Raw genomic sequence first — 21,508 nt, 5'->3', positions numbered from 1 at the left:
TTTTAGCTTAGCCACACTGATTTATTAAATAGTAAAATTCAATTAAATACAGCTTGACTGCTGGACATGGCAGTCATGTGTGCCTGACGTGTACTTGCTCGTGTGACTGAATGTGTATGCGTTTCCTTTTCTGGGCAAAAACTAATGTGTAAGTGTCTTTTGACTGCACCTATCTGGAACTTAATGTGTCATCTTTGTGGTAAGTAGCAGTCTATCTTCTCCTTATATTGTTGATATTCCAATCAGGAGTTTTGATTGTTTGATAGTATATGAAATCATATTTTAATTAAGTTCAATATAAAAATTATTTCAATAAGTGTGAGAGTGATTCCAACCAAGTGCAAGCTAGGCACTTACAATCACTACTCAATCTGTGTTAGCACACACACTACCACATACCCTGCACAGCCAGAACCATTAGTGATGAGAAGTTCATATTGTCTGTAGCGTTTATTGGTTTTGCTGGCACATTACTATTCTGGGCTATTCTGCCTGTATAACCATTAACAGGTGCACAGCAATAATTAAATAAACCAAACAATAAATAAATCCTACCATGAGCATAGTATGCTCACATTCTCAGACATCATCATCATCATCATCATCATCATCATCATCATTTAAACCTGATTATGCCTTTCAGCGTTCAGTCTGGAGCATAGCCCCCTTATAAAATTCCTCCATGATCCCCTATTCAGTGCTAACATTGGTGCCTCTTCTGATGTTAAACCTATTACTTCAAAATCATTCTTAACCAAATCCAGGTACCTTCTCCTTGGTCTGCCCCGACTCCTCCTACCCTCCACTGCTGAACCCATGAGTCTCTTTGGTAGCCTTGCTTCTCCCATGCGTGTAACATGACCCCACCGTCTAAGCCTGTTCGCCCTGACTGCTACATCTATAGAGTTCATTCCCAGTTTTTCTTTGATTTCCTCATTGTGGACACCCCCCTGCCATTGTTCCCGTCTACTGGTACCTGCAATCATCCTAGCTACTTTCATATCCATAACCTCAACCTTGTTGATAAGGTAACCTGAATCCACCCACCTTCCGCTCCCATACAACAAAGTTGGTCGAAAGATTGAACGGTGCACAGATAACTTAGTCTTGGTACTGACTTCCTTCTTGCAGAAGAGAGTAGATCGTAGCTGAGCGCTCACTGCATTAGCTTTGCTACACCTCACTTCCAGTTCTTTCACTATGTTGCCATCCTGTGAGAATATGCATCCTAAGTACCTGAAACCGTCCACCTGTTATAACTTTGTTCCTCCAATTTGGCACTCAATCTGTTTATATTTCTTTCCCACTGACATTACTTTCGTTTTGGAGATGCTAATCTTCATACCATAGTCTTACATTTCTGATCTAGCTCTGAAATATTACTTTGCAAACTATCAATCGAATCTGCCATCACAACTAAGTCATCCGCATATGCAAGACTGCTTATTTTGTGTTCACATATCTTAATCTCACCCAGCCAGTCTATTGTTTTCAACATATGATCCATGAATAATATGAACAACAGTGGAGACAGGTTGCAGCCTTGTCTTACCCCTGAAACTACTCTGAACCATGAACTCAATTTACCGTCAACTCTAACTGCTGCCTCACTAGCCATGTAAAGACCTTTAATTGCTTGCAAAAGTTTGCCTCCTATTCCATAATCTTGTAGAACAGACAATAACTTCCTCCTAGGAACACGGTCATATGCCTTTTCTAGATCTATAAAGCATAGATACAATTCCCTGTTCCACTCATAACACTTCTCCATTATTTGCCGTAAGCTAAAGATCTGGTCCCGACAACCTCTAAGAGGCCTAAACCCACACTGATTTTCGTCCAATTGGTCCTCAACTAATACTCGCACTTTCCTTTCAACAATACCTGAGAAGATTTTACCCACAACACTGATTAAAGAGATACCTCTGTAGTTGTTACAATCTTTTCTGTTTCCATGTTTAAAGATTGGTGTGATTACTGCTTTTGTCCAGTCTAATGGAACCTGTCCCGACTCCCAGGCCATTTCAATTATCCTGTGTAGCCATTTAAGACCTGACATTCCACTGTATTTGATGAGTTACAACTTAATTTCATCCACCCCAGCTGCTTTATTGCACTGCAACCTATTGACCATTTTATCCACTTCCTCAAATGTGATCCTATTTCCATCATCATTCCTATCCCATTCTACCTTGAAATCTGAAACATTACTGATCGTATTTTCACCTACATTGAGCAACTCTTCAAAATATTCCCTCCATCTGCCCAAGGCATTCACAGGATTTACCAGCAGTTTTCCTCACCTGTCCAAAATACTTGTCATTTCCTTCTTACCTCCCTTTCGAAGACTGCTAATTACACTACAGAATGGTTTTCCATCAGCTTGACCCATAGTCTCCAACCTGTTTCCAAAGTCTTCCCAAGATTTCTTCTTGGATGCTGCAATTATCTGTTTGGCTTTGTTTCTTTCTTTCTTCAACATAACTTTCTCTGTCTACCCGAGTTCTAGTATGTAGCCATTTTTGATACGCCTTCTTTTTCCTTTTACAGGCTGCCTTGACTGTGTCATTCCACCAAGCTGTTTGCTTCATCCTACTTTTACACACTACTGTTCCAAGACATTCTTTGGCCACTTCTAGTACTGTGTCCCTGTACCTTGTCCATTCCTTTTCCAATGACTGTAATTGACTACATTCAACTAACTGGTACCTTTCTGAGATCGCTGTTATGTACTTGTGCCTGATTTCCTTATCCTGAAGTTTCTCCACTCTTATCCTCCTACATATGGACCTGACCTCCTGCACTTTCGGCCTCACAATCCCAATTTCACTGCATATTAAATAATGATCAGTGTCATCAAAGAATCCCCTGAATACACGTGTGTCCCTCACAGCCTTCCTGAATTCCTGATCTGTTATTATATAGTCAATGACAGATCTGGTTCCCCTGCCTTCCCAAGTATACCGGTGAATGTTCTTATGTTTAGAAAAGGAGTTTGTGATTACAAAGCCCATACTGGCACAGAAATCCAAGAGTTGTTTCCCGTTCCTGTTGGCCTCCATATCCTCTCCAAATTTACCCATAACCTTTTCATACCCCTCCGTTCGATTTCCAATCCTGGCACTAAAATCCCCTATGAGCAGAACACTGTCCTTGTCCTTTACTCTAACAACTACATCACTGAATGCCTCATAAAAACTATCCATCTTATCTTGACCTGTCCCTTCACAATGCGAATATACTGACAATCCTAATTTTCTTGCTAGACACTGTCAAATCTATCCACATCAGCCGTTTGTTTACATACCTTATTGCAACTACGCTGGGTTCCATTTCTTTCCTGATGTAAAGCCCTACACCCCATTGTGCTATTCCTGCTTTCTCACCCCTTACCCGAATGTCAGTAACAGCTAAAACGTCCAGCCCCATCTTACTTGGAACCTCTGCCAGCTCTAGCTTCTTCCCAGAGTAGCCCCCATTGATATTAATAGCTCCCTGTCTCATTACCATTTGTTTGCCAAGTCGTATCTTAGAAGTTCCTGGTTTGTCAGTTAGAGGTGGGACTCCGTCACCTCCTAAGGTCGAAGGTATTTTGCTCTGGTTGTTGCCAGCATCATATTTAAAGTACCAGGGAAGCAGGTTGCTAGCCTTACTTGCCCCGAGTCCCATTGGGTTTTACCCCTAACAGTTGAGGGACTAACCGGTGGATTTGGTAGTCTTTGCCGTATGAGCACAATGGTGACCACGACTCAGAATATGTCCGAGATGCCCAGCCTTCTTCCAAAGTAACTGGTATCTCGACTGTCGGGACCACTTACTTGGCCACTCATATGTTGCCCGTGGTTCATGAACTAGGACATGACTACAGGAACCCACACCATGAACCACCATTCTCAGACAAAAGGAAAAAATAGCTAGTGATTCAAAATAGTAAATTCAAGCAAAAAAAAAAGTGAAGAGACGTTTTAGTTCTGTGAACTGTATCATAATTAATTGAAAAAAATGGAATTTCATATAAAATCAGCTTAAGGTACCTAACAAAATGCTTAAAAGGTAACATCACATTACTCAAAAACATGAAACTCACGAAAATCTTAAAAAGCAGTGTATATAACAAAGGTATTTTACTAAAAATGTAAGGTAAGGAATAGAAAAAACACAGAACTGGAAAATCATTACATCAAACAGTAAAAAAATCAGTACATGTTTTTAAGTCACTAATGTTAGGTTAGAATGACCCAGTATTATAAATAGCTCATTATTCACAAGCATAATAAGCCATCATAATTGTGTAAAAATTCCATCATACATGACCAATTTTACTAATATCAGTAGGAAGATAAAATCATGCAAGCATAACAAATGGAACATAGTTCACAGTTTACTAAATCCAATTGCATGAGAAGAATAAAGTTACAAGCCTTGCCCACATGTCGCGAAAGTTGTTCCGAGTCCATTGCAAAAGTTTCTTTTGGAACCCCTTACACATCCTCCATACAGTTCTCATCTCTTCCCCGTGCAATTTCCATGTTTTTGGAACTCTGAAGAAAGATACTTGTAGCTGTTGATTTGCTTTGGACAAAGAGGCATATGCCTGGGTACAATCCTAGTTCTGTAGGCAACTGCAAGCATTTTTCCATTGAGGCATTGACCATCTTATCTCACAGTGGGATAAATGTATTAGTAGTTATGGTGATTACTTTTGAAATAATAAAAAGTTTATCTACTTTTTTCCATCTGTCTCATTTGCATTTGACTGCCCCTTGTAATATACACTCTTGTTCATAAATTAAGGATAATGCTGAACATGGCGAAACAACGCTCAGGTGGGCGGTTTGCGAGTTTAAATCACCTCGGAATGTTACCATGCAGTGCATTTGACCTGTGGTCGTCGCACGGTGGCGCTGGCAGCAGTCCACATATGCAGAGATGTGTTGGTGCATGTCAGAGTACAGTGCAGTGAGTAAGTGTGCAGACGTTTTCACATGTGCTAATGGTGACTGTGTGTTGAAAATGGCTCAGAGAACACATATTGATGACGTTATGAGGGGTAGAATACTAGGGTGACTGGAGGCTGGTCAAACACAGCAGGTCGTAGCACGGGACCTCCGTGTGCCACAAAGTGTGATCTCAAGATTATGGCAATGATTCCAGCAGACAGGAAACTTGTCCAGGTGCTACAGTACGGGACGTTCACAGTGTTCAACACCACAAGAAGACCAATATCTCACCATCAGTGCCCGCAGACGGCCATGGAGCACTGAAGGTAGCCTTGCTCGGGACCTTATCGCAGCCACTGGAACAGTTGTCTCTAGACACACAGTCTGCAGACAACTGAACAGACATGGTTTATTCACCTGGAGACCTGTAAGGGGCATTCCACTGAGCCCTGCTCACAGAAGAGCCCATAAAGCCTGGTGTCAAGAACACAGTACATGGTCATTGGAACAGTGGTCCCAGGTATAGTCTGAACAGTGATTCTCGCCGGGTTTTCATCTGGCATGAACCAGGAACCAGATACCAACCTCCTAATGTCCTTGAAAGGGACCTGTATGGAGGTCATTGTTTGATAGTGTGGGGTGGGATTATGATTGATGCATGTACATACCTGCATGTCTTTGACAGAGGAACTGTAACGCACAGCCCCACTAAGCTGCCATTGTGGAGGAGTAACTTGAAACAGAAGATATCAGGTGAATACAGTGGCCTGCCTGTTCTCCACACCTAAATCCCATCGAGCACATCTGGGATGCTCTCGGTTGACGTATCGCTGCATGTCTTCAAACCCCTAGGACACTTCAAGAGCTCCGACAGGCACTAGTGCACGAATGGGAGGCTATACTCCAACAGCTGCTTGACCACTGGATCCAGAGTATGCCAACCCGTTGTGAGGCCTGTGTACGTGTGCATGGTGATCATATCCCATATTGACGTCGGGGTACATGCGCAGGAAACAGTGGCATTTTGTAGCACATGTGTTTCGGGACAGTTTTCTCAATTTATCACCAATAGCGTGGACTTACAGATCTGTGTCATGTGCGTTACCTATGTGCCTTTGCTTTTAGTGCCAGTTTTGTGTAGTGCCACGTTGTGTGACATCACATTCTGCAATTGACCTTAATTTATGAGCATGAGTGAAGTTTATGTCTCTTGAATCAATGACATTTCTGACAAACACATTTTTCTTACTGACAACATGCATTAGACTGCAATATTCACTCTCTGAGCACTCTATGGTGCTGTTATTTAACATGCAACAAATTCCATCACGCGCCCACTTCTTTGCTGATGGAGTTGGATAACTCTTAATTAAGAACAGTTCATGCTCTTTAACCTTTAAGTAACAGACACATCCTTTTACAAGTTCCAGTTTTTGGTAGAAAATGTCTGAATAACATCTCAATAATTCACAAAATTCTCCTTTCTTTGTGGCAGTTAATTCTACTATGTCTTTCATCTTCAAAAAGGATGTCATTGATAGTGTTTTGAGTGAAATTTCCTTTTCTGTAATTAACTCCATCTCTATTTGATTCTGGAGCCATGAATCTTTCTTTTTGAGATGTCCTTAACATCCTCAAACTCACGTCTGCAGACTCCCGTTACTACCACCAACATACCCTTGATCATGCCCTTGCTTATGGAGGGAGTTCTGATATTAAACTAATCAATTAGACTGTGGCACAGGGTATTGTCATTTATGTAGCATTTTTTTAATTTTTTCACGTTTGTCAAAGTGAATTTTGTTTGTTTTCATCATTTAATAAACTGAGATGGCCAAGCTAAAATTATGTTAACAATTCAAATAGAAACATTTTATGATTATAATCAAAATCCTCAAGGTTAAATTCATATTGACCAGAACAGTCACAGAGTAACAACGATGCTAGCAGCGGTTATTAGGACACCAGAAGACACTCAGACACCCGAGTGGGGAGTGTTAAGTGACAACCATGTCAGAAAACCTTTCGATGGAGTCTTAGGATGCAGTCAATGACCTTCATAGAAGCACATGGCGAGTTTCAGTTGAATTTAGAGAGAGTTCGATATTTTGGAGAATAACTATGGATTTAATTTTTCTATTGTGATAAATTTGAGAACTGTTAGACACTGTTTAGTGACTTATTTTGAAATGGCTGATACCAGTAAAAATGGGAGTGTGATAGAGGATGCAGGACCAATTTAGGTTAATATTGTGAATGTCGATAGTAACAATTCTAGAGTTTATAGTAAGGAACATAATGATGTATTATTTCAACTTATGCTAAAAATGAACGAAAACTTTAATGTGATACATAAAACCACAAGAGTAACTAAAGATAATTTTTTTTAAAATTCTGTTCTCTAGACAAGAATTTGGATCCATCATGAATTTCAGGACATGATCACTAATACTACAAAGGAGCTAATTAATTTAACTGATACAAAACAAATTAAATGACACTCAGTATTTCTTAGCAAGCATTTCCACAATGAAACCCAAGATTACTGAAGTTACAATTCATGTTTCCAATTATCAACATCAAACATAAAAGTCAACTGAAATCCTCGCTAATCAAAAACTGCACAGCACAGAATTTTCAGTGTACAGTAATCATTACATAAATCAAATAAACAAAACAATAAATACAAGCTATTACAAACATTACACTTACAACATCAACTTCTCACTTTCCTTACATATTTAAATGGGGCTTTTCTGTACATGTCAGTCACTTTACAACATGAAGATGAAATACTGTATTGTCTCATATTTAGGACTTGAGTTTCACAGTTTTCACATACTGGCTTCATAACTGAGAAGTATTCCTATTACTGTAAATTCCAGACCCCCCTGTCATGTCTCTAGCATAGTCAAACTTATGCAGGGAATTAGCAGACAGTACGCAGCTTGATATTTTATTTTTATATATAAGTTTATTTCAGCATTATTGCCTTCATCAGTACATGTGCTAACAATCACATTTATTTAAATTTTATGTAGTACAAAATGTACAAAGGTTTTTTTTTACATTGGACATTGTACTCACATCATCTTGTTGTAGATGGACATATGTCTACTTTAAGTATACTATGATTGCTGTCCGGTGTTGTTAGATGTATTATTTTTACACTAACATTTTAAAGTTTTTCGATGATTTAATGTTGCATGCATATTATAATACATTTTTTCATATTTTGACAATCATAGAAATTCAAGTTTCATAACTAGTTGTTTACCCAAAGATATTTATGCTGTTGCAGGTCATGTATCCATCGAACTGTTATTGATGTGTTTTTAATCTCTGGTGTTTTGTTTATCCATTACCCAGAGATTACAAATACATCAATAACAGTTCCATAGATACATGACCCACCAACAACAAAAATATAATAAACAACTAGCTATCAAAGTTGGAATCTCTATGACTGTCGAAGTACTAAAAACAAATACTTATATATGTGCAACATCAAATCTTTGAACAACTTTAAAACATTAATCAAAAAATATTACATCCAAAAACTACGGGTGGCAGTAATAGTTTACTCAAAGTTTTATTGTTTCCATATTGTTTCCATCTACAACATCAAGATGTGAGTACAATATCCAACATAAAAAACCTTTGAAAATTGTATTTTATGTAAAATATAAATAAAAGTGATTGTTTGAAGATGCACTGATAAAGAGAAAAAAAAAGCGAAAATGTGGATATAGTATCACAGACACAGTTCCTTTGACTGTTCAGAGAAATCACTAAACCCACCCAAAGATGGAAACAACCATGCATGAGCAGTGCCTATTAGGTGTAGAGAGTCCAACAGCCAATCAGTTCCAGTCATTCCACCAGGAAGGAGGTACACTTCTAGTGTTGTCTGAAGTTCAGCCATGCCTAGATGGTCAATACCATGGTTCAATCGCGTCTGCATTGTTACTTTGTGCCAGGAAGGGCTCTCAATAAGGGAAGTGTCCAGGCTTCTCGTAGTGAACCAAAGTGATGTTGTTCAGATATGGAGGAGATATAGAGAGAAAGAAACTGTGAATGACATGCCTCGCCCATGCTGCCCAAGGGCTACTACTGCAGTGGATGACCGCTACCTATGGATTATAACTCTGAGAAAACCAGACAGCGACGCCACCATGTTGAATAACGCTTTTTGTGCAGCCACAGGATGTCATGTTACGACTCAAATGGTGCGCAACAGGCTGCATGATGCGCAACTTCATTCCCGACGTCCATCTTTGCAACCACGACACCATGCAGCGCAGTACAGATGGGTCCAACAACATGCCAAATCGATCGCTCAGGACTGGCATCATGTTCTTTTCACCGATGAGTGTCACATATGCATTCAACCAGACAATCATCGGAGACGTGTTTGGAAGCAAACCAGTCAGGCTGAAGGCCTTAGACACACAGTCCAGTGAGTGCAGCAAGGTGTAGGTTCCCTGCTGTTTTGGGGTGGCATTATGTGGGGCCAACGTACGCTGCTGGTGGTCATGGAAGGTGCCATAACGGCTGTATGATACGTGAATGCCATCCTCTGATCGATAGTGCAACCATATTGGCAGCATATTGGCAAAGCATTCGTCTTCATGGACAACAATTCGCACCCCCATCGTGCCCATCTTGTAAATGACTTCCTTCAGGACAATGACATCACTCAACTAGAGTAACTAGCATGTTCTCCAGACATGAAACCTATTGAACGTGCCTGGCATAGATTGAAATGGGTTGTTTATGGACGATGTGACCCACCAACCACTCTGAGGGATCTACGCTGAATTGCCATTGAGGAGTGGGACAATCTGGACCAACAATGCCTTGATGAACTTGTGGATAGTATGCCACGATGAATACAGGCATGCATCAGCGCAAGAGGATTTGCTACTGGGTATCAGGGGTACCGGCGTGTACAGCAATCTGAACCACCACCTCTGAAGGTCTCGCTGTATGGTGGTACAACATGCAATGTGTGGTTTTCATGAGCAATACAGAGGGCGGAAATGATGTTTATCTTGATGTCTGTTTCAATTTTCTGTACAGGTTCCAGCACACTTGAAACCATGGTGATGCAAAACTTTTTTTGAAGCGTGTACAAAAATAACGTATCAAGCACCATACTGTATACTAATTCTCTGCATAATGTCCTACCATGACATAATATATCCTGCAGGTCCCATAATAAAGACACTTCTAATCAAACTTGTTTTAAGATACATTTTCATTCAGAAGAAATAATTCTTTTCTGCTTGTGATTTGCAGTAAACTGCAAACTAGTCCTCAAATTCCTCCATCATACAAGGATGGTGAGCAATATGACATCTGAAATTCTCCAAGCATGCATGAAATCCTGTAACTATTACAAAGAGCATGTTGCATATTTATGGGAGAGTATTATGAAGGACATGCTGGAGATTGGAACATTTTGTTTCTTTATTTCTCTCAATTTCCTAAATAAATGATTTTCATGCATTGATTGCATTACACATTTTCACAGTGCATACCCTCAAATTATTGCTAAAATCGAAACTCATTTAAATGTGCATTTGACAAATGTTGCAGTCATCAGTTGAAAAATCATTTAATTTTGAATGACACACAACAGCCACATGTGTTGTTATTACACCTAACAAACCAGCGTTTGTTTCCACACAAACACAAGACACTTTTTTAATTCACTGTCCAATACACACAAAATTGACTTTTGATAATTCCACAAAATTAATTATCCTGTAGAAGTTACAATTAAAAACAGTAAGAAGCCAGGTCTCTCTGCATGTTTTTAAGATGTCAGTAGCTAAATTTAGTATCTGGATAAAAATTATAATTAAGTGCTTCAAGTTGTTCTTGAAAATTAGTCTTGCTCAAATATTTTCATATCCAGCCTCAATATGGAGTCCGTTTCCTGTCAGAGAACAAATATGTCAGACTGACTAGTTCTTTTCTTAAAATTTTAGATTTGCAATGAAAAATGTGTCAACATTAATTTATTATTTCTGATACCTGAATTAACATACAGTACATGACACCTATCCCACTTTCACAGTCGAAGGCCACCTTATCAATCACTTGCTATGTTTTATGGGTTCATGAAAACTGGCATCTGATGGTGACGATAGACAGAGATGAATCTAAACAGTTAAATTTCATTTTGATTCATTTTTTCTAATCTTGATAGTGTGTTTCATAATATAAAGATCTTGGATACATTCACAGACACTTAGTACTGATATTACTTCTAGTGTGTACTAAGTGTGTACTATATATTCTACTCATTAAGTGGAACTGCAAAGCCAACTATCTTGGCAAATGTTCGAAAAAGCATAAGGAAACTAACAAAATCTGACAAAGTATAAAATAGTCACAAAGAATCTAAAGCAATAAAACATTTCTGTCTCAAAAACATATTTTTTTGGTGGTTGCATGCAATGGAGGACGTAATTATATTACAAAAAGTCCCAAAATTAGGAAATATGTAAGCCAATTTACAACAATAAGACTGATACATAAAAGTAACCCACAAAAATGTTACCAATGAGTAGAGAATCCATCAAGTATTGTCCTTAAAACACTGTGCTCCAAGCATTATTAAAGTTGTGGCAGCAGTGATATGCAAAAATCTTATGCCAAAGCTTTCTTGCAGTTCATGAATTCCGATCAGAATATGTGCACAGAAAATGCTTATCTACATTGTGCAGCAATCTAACACTGATGACTTACACTACCTCAGCATTGATGGACAAAAACAGCCACAGACAGACATTTTTGTTCATTTCTAATGGCATTTGATAGCTTGTAGTGCATTCCCTGATAAATATGCAAAAGTTTTTACAGATTTGGTAATCCAAGAGGATTCCTTTCTTGAAAGAGATGTTTCTTGGTAAGAAAATAATACTGGTTACTATTTCATATAGATCTTTTTCACTTGACATTTTATTAATACTTAAATAAAATTGATATGTAACATTTGTTTTGTTTTACCATCATATTAAGGAAGAGCCTTTCTCTTTTTCTGAAATTAGTTTACACCTTTGCTAATATAATTATTGTTGTGATGTTCAGTCTGAAGACCGGTTTGATGCAGCTCTCCATGCTACTCCATCCCGTGCAAGCCTCATCATTTCCAAGTAACTACTGCAACCTACATCCCTCTGAATCTGCTTACTGTGTTCATCTCTTGCTCTTCCTCTATGATTTTTACCCCACACACTTCTCTCCAGTACTAAATTGGTGATCCCTTGATGTCTCAGAATGTGTCCTACCAACAGATCCCTTCTTTTGGTCAGGTTGTACCACAAATTTCTCTTCTCCTCCATTCTATTCAGTACCTCCTCATTAGTTGTGTGAGCTACCCATCCAATCTTCAGCATTCTTCCATAGCACTGCATTTCAAAAACTTCTATTCTTTTTTGTCTAAACTACTTATCATGCACATTTCACTTCCATATGTGGCTACATCCCACTCAAATACTTTCAGAAAGGACTTCCTGACACTTCAATCTATACTCAACGTTAACAAATTTCTCTTCTTCAGAGACGCTTTCCTAGCCATTGTCAGTCTACATTTTACATCCTCCCTACTTTGATTTCATGAGTTATTTTGCTTCCCAAATAACAAAACTCATCTAATACTTTAAGTGTCTCATTTCCTAATGTAATTGCCTCAGCATCACCTGATTTAATTCGGCTACATTCCATTATTATCGTTTTGCTTTTGTTGATGTTCATCTTATATCCTCCTTTCAGGATACTGTCCATTCTGTTCAACTGCTCCTCCAAGTCCTTTGCTGTCTCTGCCAAAATTGCAATGTCATCGGCAAACCTCAAAGCTTTTATTTCCTTCTCCTGGACTTTAATTCCTACTCTAAATGTTTCTTTTGTTTCCTTTACTGCTTTTTCAATGTGCAGACTGAATAACATTGGGGATAATCTACAATCCTGTCTCACTCTCTTCTCAACCACTGCTTCCATTTTGTGCCCCTTGACTGTTATAACTGCCCTCTGGTTTCTGTACAAATTGTAAATAGCCTTTTTTCTCTCTGTATTTTACCTCTGCCACCTTTAGAATTTGAAAGAGAGAATTCCAGTCAACACTGTCAGGAGCTTTCTCCAAGTCTACAAATGCTGTCAACGTTGGTTTGCCTTTCCATAACTTATCTTCTATGAGAAGTCGTAGGGTCAGAATTGCCTCGAGTGTTCCTACATTTCTCCAGAATCCAAACTGATCTTCCCCAAGGTCAGCATCTAGCAGTTTTTCCGTTCTTCTGTAAATAATTCATGTTAGCATTTTGCAACAGTTAGTTCAGTAATTTTCACACCTGTCAACACCTGCTTTCTTTGGGATTGGAATTATTATATTCTTGTTGAAATCTGAGGGTATTTCACCTGTCTTGTAAATCTTGCTCACTAGATGAAAGAGTTATGTCATGGTTGGCTCTCCCAAGGCTATCAGTAGCTCTAACGGAATGTTGTCTACTCCCGAGGCCTTGTTTCAACCTAGGTCTTTCAGTACTTTGTCAAATTCTTCACACAGTATCATATGTCCCTTCTCATCTTCCTCTATATTCTCTTCCATTTTCATAATATTGCCCTCAAGTGCATCTCCTTTGTATAGACCCTCTATATACTCCTTCCACCCATCTGCTTTCCCTTCTTTGCTTAGGACTGGTTTACCATCTGTGTTCTTCATATTCATACAGGTTCTCTTTTCTCCAAAGGTCTCTTTAATTTTCCTGTAGGCATTATCCATCTTACCACTAGTGATATATGGTTCTACACCCTTACATTCACCCCCTAGCTATTCCTGCTTAGCCATTTTGCACTTCCTGCCAATCTCATTTTTTAGGCATTTGTACCCTCTTTCACCTGCTCCATTTATTGCATTTTTATATTTTCTCCTTTCATTGATTAAATTCAATATCTCTTGTGTTACCAAAGGATTTCTACTAGCCCTGATCTTTTTAACTACTTGATTCTCTGCTGCCTTCACTATTTCACCTCTCAAAGCTATCCATTCTTCTTCTATAATCCTTTCCCCTGTTCTTGTCAATCATTCCCTAATGCTCCCTCTGAAACCCTCTACAACCACTGGTTCTTTCAGTTTATCCAGGTCCCATCTGCTTAAATTCCTGCATTTTTGCAGTTCATAACAAAATAAATTGTGGCCAGAGTCCACATCTGCCCCTGGAAATGTCTTACAATTTAAAATCTGGTTCCTAATTCTCTGTCTAACCATTATACGATCAATCTGAAACATTCCGATATCTCCAGATCTCTTCCAAGTATAGTACCTTCTTTCATGATTCTTAAACCAAGTGTTAGCTATGATTAAATAATGATCTGTGCAAAATTCTACTAGGCAGATTGCTCTTTCATTCCTTTCTCCCAGTCCATATGCACATACCACTTTTCCTTCCCTTCCTTTTCCTACAATCAAATTCCACATCACAATTAAATTTTCATCTCCCTAAACTATCTGAATAATTTCTTTTATCTCATCATACATTTCTTCAGTCTCCTCCTCATCTGCGGTGCTAGTCGGCATATAAACTTGTACTACTGTGGTGGGTGTGGGCTTCATGTCAGTCTTGGTTACAATAATGTGTTCACTATGCTGTTCATAGTGGCTTAACCATGTTTCTATTTTTTTTACTCATTATTAAACCTACTACTGCATTACCCCTATCTGATTTCGTATTTACAAACTTGTATTCACCTGACCAGAAGTCTTGTTCCTCCTGCCACCGAACTTCATTAATTCCCACTATATGTAACTTTAACCCATCCATTTCTCTTTCCAAATTTTCTAACCTACCTGCTGGATTAAGGGATCTGACATTCCATGCTCTGATCTGTAGAATGGCAGTTTTGTTTCGTCTGATGATGACTACCTCCTGAGTAGTCCCCACCCGGAGATTGGAATATTTTACCCAAGAGAATGCCATCATCATTTAACCACATAGTAGAGCTGCATACCCTCAGAAAAAATTATGGCTGTAGCTTCTCCTTGCTTTCAGCCGTTCGCAGTACCAGCACACAAGGCCATTTTGGTTGATGTTACAAGGCCTGATCAATCAATCATCCAGACTGTTGTCCCTGTAACTACTGAAAAGGCTGCTGCCCTTCTTCAGGAACCACATGTTTCACGTTTGTCTGGCCTCTCAACAGATACCCCCTCCATTGTGGTTGCACCTATGGAACAGCTATCTGTATCCCTGAAGCACACAAGCCTCCCCAGCATTGGCAAGGTCCATAGTTCATAATATAATTAGGAGAAAACAAAGTAAGCATATAAAGAAAGGAAAAAGTCCACAATTCTGTGTCATGCAATCTACAAATAGTGTATGTTTGAGGATTAAAGAACGATCTTCATCTCCATATAAAGTTATTTAGAAATATTTTCAAAAACTCTAATCTGAGCATATTGTGTTCAGCATCATTTCCATGCCAAACATGAAACATCACTCAAAATAGTGATTAGAGTCTTCTGGTCTTGTGCCAAAAGAAGTAATGTCAATTTTACTTCTGGGAAGTTCATGGCCAGTATTCTCTGGGGAGTAAATAGGATTCTTCTGCTTGATTATCTGAAAAGGGTCAAACAGTAAATGGCAAATGCTACATAAATCTATTGAACAAACTTCATACATCCATAGTTAAAATGGAGGACAGTGGGATGTCAGCTGGTATAAATTTATATTAAAAATGAAGAATTTCCTCCATCTGTATTTAAGGTGTCGATTTTATTTTGGCAACTAGTTTCAACATTGTAAAAACATCATCTTCAGGCCCACGCACTTGATGACGTCAACAAGTTCGTGGGCCTGAAGATGATGTTTTATAACACTGAAACTAGTTGCCAAAATAAAATCGACACCTTATATACAGGTGGAGGAATTTCTTCATTTTTAATATACACTACTGGCCATTAAAATTGCTACATGACAAAGATGACATGCTACAGAAGCGAAATTTAACCGACAGGAAGAAGATGCTGTGATATGCAAATGATTAGCTTTTCAGAGCATTCACACAAGGTTGGCACCAGTGGCGACACCTACAACGTGCTGACATGAGGAAAGTTTCCAACCGATTTCTCATACACAAACAGCAGTTGACCGGCGTTGCCAGGTGAAACGTTGTTTTTTTTTTATTGGATTGTTTGGGGGGAGAGACCAAACAGTGAGGTCATCGGTCTCATCAGATTAGGGAAGGTCGTGGAAGGAAGTCGGCCATGCCCTTTCAAAGGAACCATCCCGGCATTTGCCTGGAGCGATTTAGGGAAATCGCGGAAAACCTAAATCAGGATGGCCGGACGCGGGATTGAACCATCGTCCTCCCGAATACGAGTCCAGTGTGCTAACAACTGCACCACCTCGCTTGGTGAAATGTTGTTGTGATGTCTCGTGTAAGGAGGAGAAATGCGTACCATCACGTTTCCAACTTTGATAAAGGTCAGATTGTAGCCTATCGCGATTGCGGTTTATCGTATCGCGACATTGCTGCTCGCGTTGGTCAAGATACAATGACTGTTAGCAGAATATGGAATCAGTGGGTTCAGGAGGGTAATACGGAACACCATGCTGGATCCCAACGGCCTCGTATCACTAGCATTCGAGATGACAGGCATCTTATCCGCATAGCTGTAACAGATCGTGCAGACACGTCTCGATCCCTGAGTCAACAGATGGGGATGTTTGCAAGACAACAACCATCTGCACGAACAGTTTGATGACGTTTGCAGCAGCATGTACTATCAGCTCGCAGACCATGGCTGCGGTTACCCTTGACGCTGCATCACAGACGGGAGTGCCTGCAATGGTGTACTCATCGACGAACCTGGGTGCATGAATGGCAAAACATCATTTTTTCGGATGAATCCAGGTTCTGTTTACAGCATCATGATGGTCGCATCCGTGTTTGGCGACATCGTGGTGAACGCACATTGGAAGCATGTATTCGTCATCGCCATACTGGCGTATCAGCTGGTGTGATGGTATGGGGTACCATTGGTTACACGTCTCTGTCACCTCTTGTTCACATTGACAGCACTTTGAACAGTGGACGTTACTTTTCAGATGTTTTACGACCTGTGGCTCTATCCTTCATTCGATCCCTGCAAAACCCTACAATACAGCAGGATAATGCACGATCGCATGTTGCAGGTCCTGTACGGGCCTTTCTGGATACAGAAAATGTTCGACTGCTGCCCTGGACAGCACATTCTCCAGATCTCTCACCAACTGAAAACGTCTGGTCAATGGTGGCCGTGCAACTGGCTCGTCACAATACGCCAGTCACTACTCTTGACGAACTGTGGTATCATGTGGAAGCTGCATGGTTAGCTGTACCTGTACACGCCATCCAAGCTCTGTTTGACTCAATGCCCAGGCGTATCAAGGCCGTTATTGCGGCCAGAGGTGGTTGTTCTGGGTACTGATTTCTCAGGATCTATGCACCCAAATTGTGTGAAAATGTAATCACATGTTAGTTCTATTATAATATATTTGTTCAATGAATACCCGTTGATCATCTGCATTTCTTCTTGGTGTAGCAATTTTAATGGCCAGTAGAGTAAATTGAACAAACTCGTTGAAAAAGTATGTTAGATGAAACCTGAATCACAAATGAAAAATATCTTCCACCAGGTAAACTAAATGCTCTTTAACAATTGGGAAAACTGTGGTGTTTGAAGTAAAAAATTGTTGGAACATCCAAACTGTCCACAGGAATGCCACACTCTGACTTTCACCTGCTTTTACCTGTAAAACATTTGACTATAGAGTGTTTCAAGTACCATGTAGAGATTACGGCAGCCAGAAATGGATGTTTTGCAGACAATCCATAATTCCACTTCAATGGTGGAATCTACTCATTTTATAAACAATGGACAAAGTATGTTGGTTCACAATGGTACTATGTTGTAAAGTAATAGCATTTTTTACTGAAAAGTGCACACTTACATTGCAAGGCCAAGGATTTTTAACTTTTAACTCTAACTGGAGTAACAGCTCACAATGAATGTCCGAAGGTAAGTTGATGATGATATCGTTGCCATCGTCATCGTCTACATCGTTGTTGTCGTCGACATAATCACAGTCGCCATTGTTGTCATAATCATTGTCATCATCACTGTTTTATTTGGTCTGAAGACTGATTTAATACAGCTCTCTACACCAGTTTATCCTCTACAAGTCTCTTCAACTCCCCATAATTATAGCAATCTACATCCACTTGAATCTGCTAACTGTAGTTGTCTCTTGGTCCCTCTAACAGTTTTTATCCACTTTACTTATCTTCATTGGCAAATTGACTATTCCTTGATGCCTCAGGAGAAGACGACTTACTACAGTCAAAACTAGTCATGTCATTTTATGTGTTGCATTCACTGACCAACTGTTGTGCTGAAAGCCACTGTATTTAAAACAACTGATCTAATATGTAGCCTGATAACGGAAACTTTTAAAAGATTAAATATTCCTAAATATACTGAGGTCAGGAGCATTATAATTAATTTTTGCCATTTCATTAATTTTTGATTTATTGAACAGAGGTCTGACTGGAAACACTTCTTCCATTTTTCCCAGTACTGATCCCATTGATCTGACCCCCTAATCTTAAACACTAATACTGTATCATGAAGCACAAACACATTTCACATCTAAACCCACTTACATGGTGATGTTCCTTAAATTTGCATTCTTATCATTTAAAACACATTTCTCATCTCTCTAATTTGTACAGCTAATTACATTTTGACTAGTTGTTATTGCAGTGTGTTAACCTCAAATACAACTGCAGTGAAACTTTCAGAGATGATAATCGTGGAAATGCCCAACACAGTGCCACAGAACTCAAAAAGCTAGTGTGGTTTAGATACAAAAATAAAGTTTTTTAATCTCACTACAACAGCCACAACAATTTTTCTTTGCAGCTGCTCAGACATAACTTTTTTTCTCACAGCAGACATCACATAAAGTGAGAGCTTCTGTGAAGTTTGGAAAGTAGGAGACGACGTACTGGCATAATTGAAGCTATGAGGATGGGTCGTTAGTCATGCTTGGGTAGCTCAGTTGGTAGAGCGCTTGCCCGCGAAAGGCAAGGTCCCAAGTTTGAGTCTCGGTCTGGCACACAGTTTCAATCTGTCAGGAAGTTTCATCACAAAGTGTTTGTACTGACCCTTTCTCTGATATAACTTGCTATTTCAACATTTATTTCCAACCAGAAAAATCATCAGTGTCATGGAAGTCTTATCTTCACTGATATGGCATAACCACGGGTAGAATTGAACCAAAGACACACAAATGCTGTTTAGTACAGAGACTTTCATCATACATGGGCCCCTCTGTATCTTTGGGCTTTTGGTTCTTTGTCCTCATGCTGATTAACAATATTTCCTTTAGCAGTATATGACGTTAACAAAATACTTGAATTACAGAAGAGCATGACTTCAACATACAAACTTTTATTCTTCACCAGACACAACTAAAGCACTTATTTTACATTCAAGGCCATCATTTCAAGCATTTCACTAAGACAACTGTTTCACTAGTAATAAAAATGAGAAATACTTCAATATTTCTATGGTCTATTTCTGACATCAATAATCATCTCCCATACCTTCTGGTTTTAGTACCTTCTCTTCTCCACTTGTGTCTTTCTAACAATTTCTAAGATGTCCTGACAAAAGTTCCTGAAGAATTAAGTCTTTTGGTCACATTTTCTGTGAATATTTTAATAGTGTGTCAGGTCAAAAGATTGAATCACACTGTTACATTGACACTTAAATGAAAACTAATTCACACTACATCAAGCAAACAACGCAAATGAAAAAAATCTTGTTTGGGCAGTGCATTTATCCATTTGTCAGTACACATGCAATTAGTTTCATTTCACATGCAACACTGACAGAATTAATGCTTCTGTGACAGCTTACACTGTATGCTCTTTTTACTTCGTCCACAGTGCTACAGACTTCACACGAAAACAGGGATGGCATTCGCAGCATCCACAGACTACTGTAAATCTTTTCAATATATTTCTGTTAACAGGTAAATCATCTTTTTGCAGTTACATTATGATGTAACCAACAGATTCAAATCCAAATGCTGAAAAACAATTTATTCTGACAGTATCTTTTATTGTCATAAAAAACTATTCATAAATAAAATGATCTACTATCTATTCAAGATGAACATCAACAAAAGCAAAACAAGGATAATGGAATGTAGTCTAATTAAGTCGGGTGATGCTGAGGGAATTAGATTAGGAAATGAGGCACTTAAAGTAGTAAAGGAGTTTTGCTATTTGGGGAGCAAAATAACTGATGATGGTTGAAGTAGAGAGGATATAAAATGTAGGCTGGCAATGGCAAGGAAAGCATTTCTGAAGAAGAGAAATTTGTTAACATCCAGTATTGATTTAAGTGTCAGGAAGTCATTTCTGAAAGTATTCGTATGGAGTGTAGCCATGTATGGAAGTGAAACATGGATGATAAATAGTTTGGACAAGAGGAGAATAGAAGCTTTCCAAATCTGGTGCTACAGAAGAATGCTGAAGATTAGATGGGTAGATCACATAACTAATGAGGAAGTATTGAATAGGATTGGGGAGAAGAGAAGTTTGTGGCACAACTTGACCAGAAGAAGGGATCGGTTGGTAGGACATGTTCTGAGGCATCAAGGGATCACCAATTTAGTATTGGAGGGCAGTGTGGAGGGTAAAAATCGTAGAGGGAGACCAAGAGATGAATACACTAAGCAGATTCAGAAGGATGTAGGTTGCAGTAGGTACTGGGAGATGAAAAAGCTTGCACAGGATAGAGTAGCATGGAGAGCTGCATCAAACCAGTCTCAGGACTGAAGACCACAACAACAAACAACATCTATTCAAGAATAAGAACCTAGACAATTTAATTATAATTTTGACTGTTACCATGCCATCCTCTGAATAAAGTCACATTAAATTAAAACCTGAAGAGTTCTTCTCAATTTTATGTAGCAACTTACATTATTTGGGTACAAGATTACAAAGATTCACACTAAGCATATAATTAGCATTTATTCAGATATTTCAAATACATATACCAGCTCAATACTCACCAGACCTCCATCTAGGCCACGTAGTAGTAACCCACCAGAATGAACAACACCACATCCTGCCATGCCATCAATAGTCACTTCATTGCCGCTAGGTTCTTTACCATGCCATAAACTCGAACCAAATAACTTCACCTCTCGACCATCAATAACAGTCCATGCTCCAGGTGAGCTATCCATCCCACGAATAAAATTATGTATATTTTGTACTGGTTGATCCCATTTCACCTATTAAATATTATGTTTGGGCATTAATGACTTATAATCACCTTGATTTGCAAACACTGCAAACAGTACACTCTCAGACAATTATGTTTATAAAATATGCACAATTTAACTGACACCGGTAAAAAGAAAACTACAGTTTACAACATCAAAGCAAGAACAGCAACTGTGGAACTACTAACTACACAACAGATGGCAACTTTTATAATT

At 39.0% G+C, this 21,508-nt stretch overlaps 1 protein-coding gene across 1 annotated transcript in view; it reads right to left on the bottom strand.

Annotated features, from left to right (window-relative positions):
- LOC124721294 (cytosolic 10-formyltetrahydrofolate dehydrogenase) overlaps window positions 1-21,508 on the bottom strand; it is a 167,284-nt gene that overhangs the window by 93,235 nt on the left and 52,541 nt on the right. Inside the window, exon 6 of the mRNA XM_047246202.1 lies at window positions 21,077-21,301. Within this exon, the coding sequence (XP_047102158.1) occupies window positions 21,077-21,301 (225 nt within the window). The remainder of the gene's footprint in view (window positions 1-21,076; window positions 21,302-21,508) is intronic.

The sequence above is a fragment of the Schistocerca piceifrons genome, chromosome X, assembly GCF_021461385.2.
Source record: "Schistocerca piceifrons isolate TAMUIC-IGC-003096 chromosome X, iqSchPice1.1, whole genome shotgun sequence".
NCBI classification, from domain to species: Eukaryota; Metazoa; Arthropoda; class Insecta; order Orthoptera; family Acrididae; genus Schistocerca; species Schistocerca piceifrons.
This window is presented reverse-complemented; position numbering and strand designations above follow the sequence as displayed.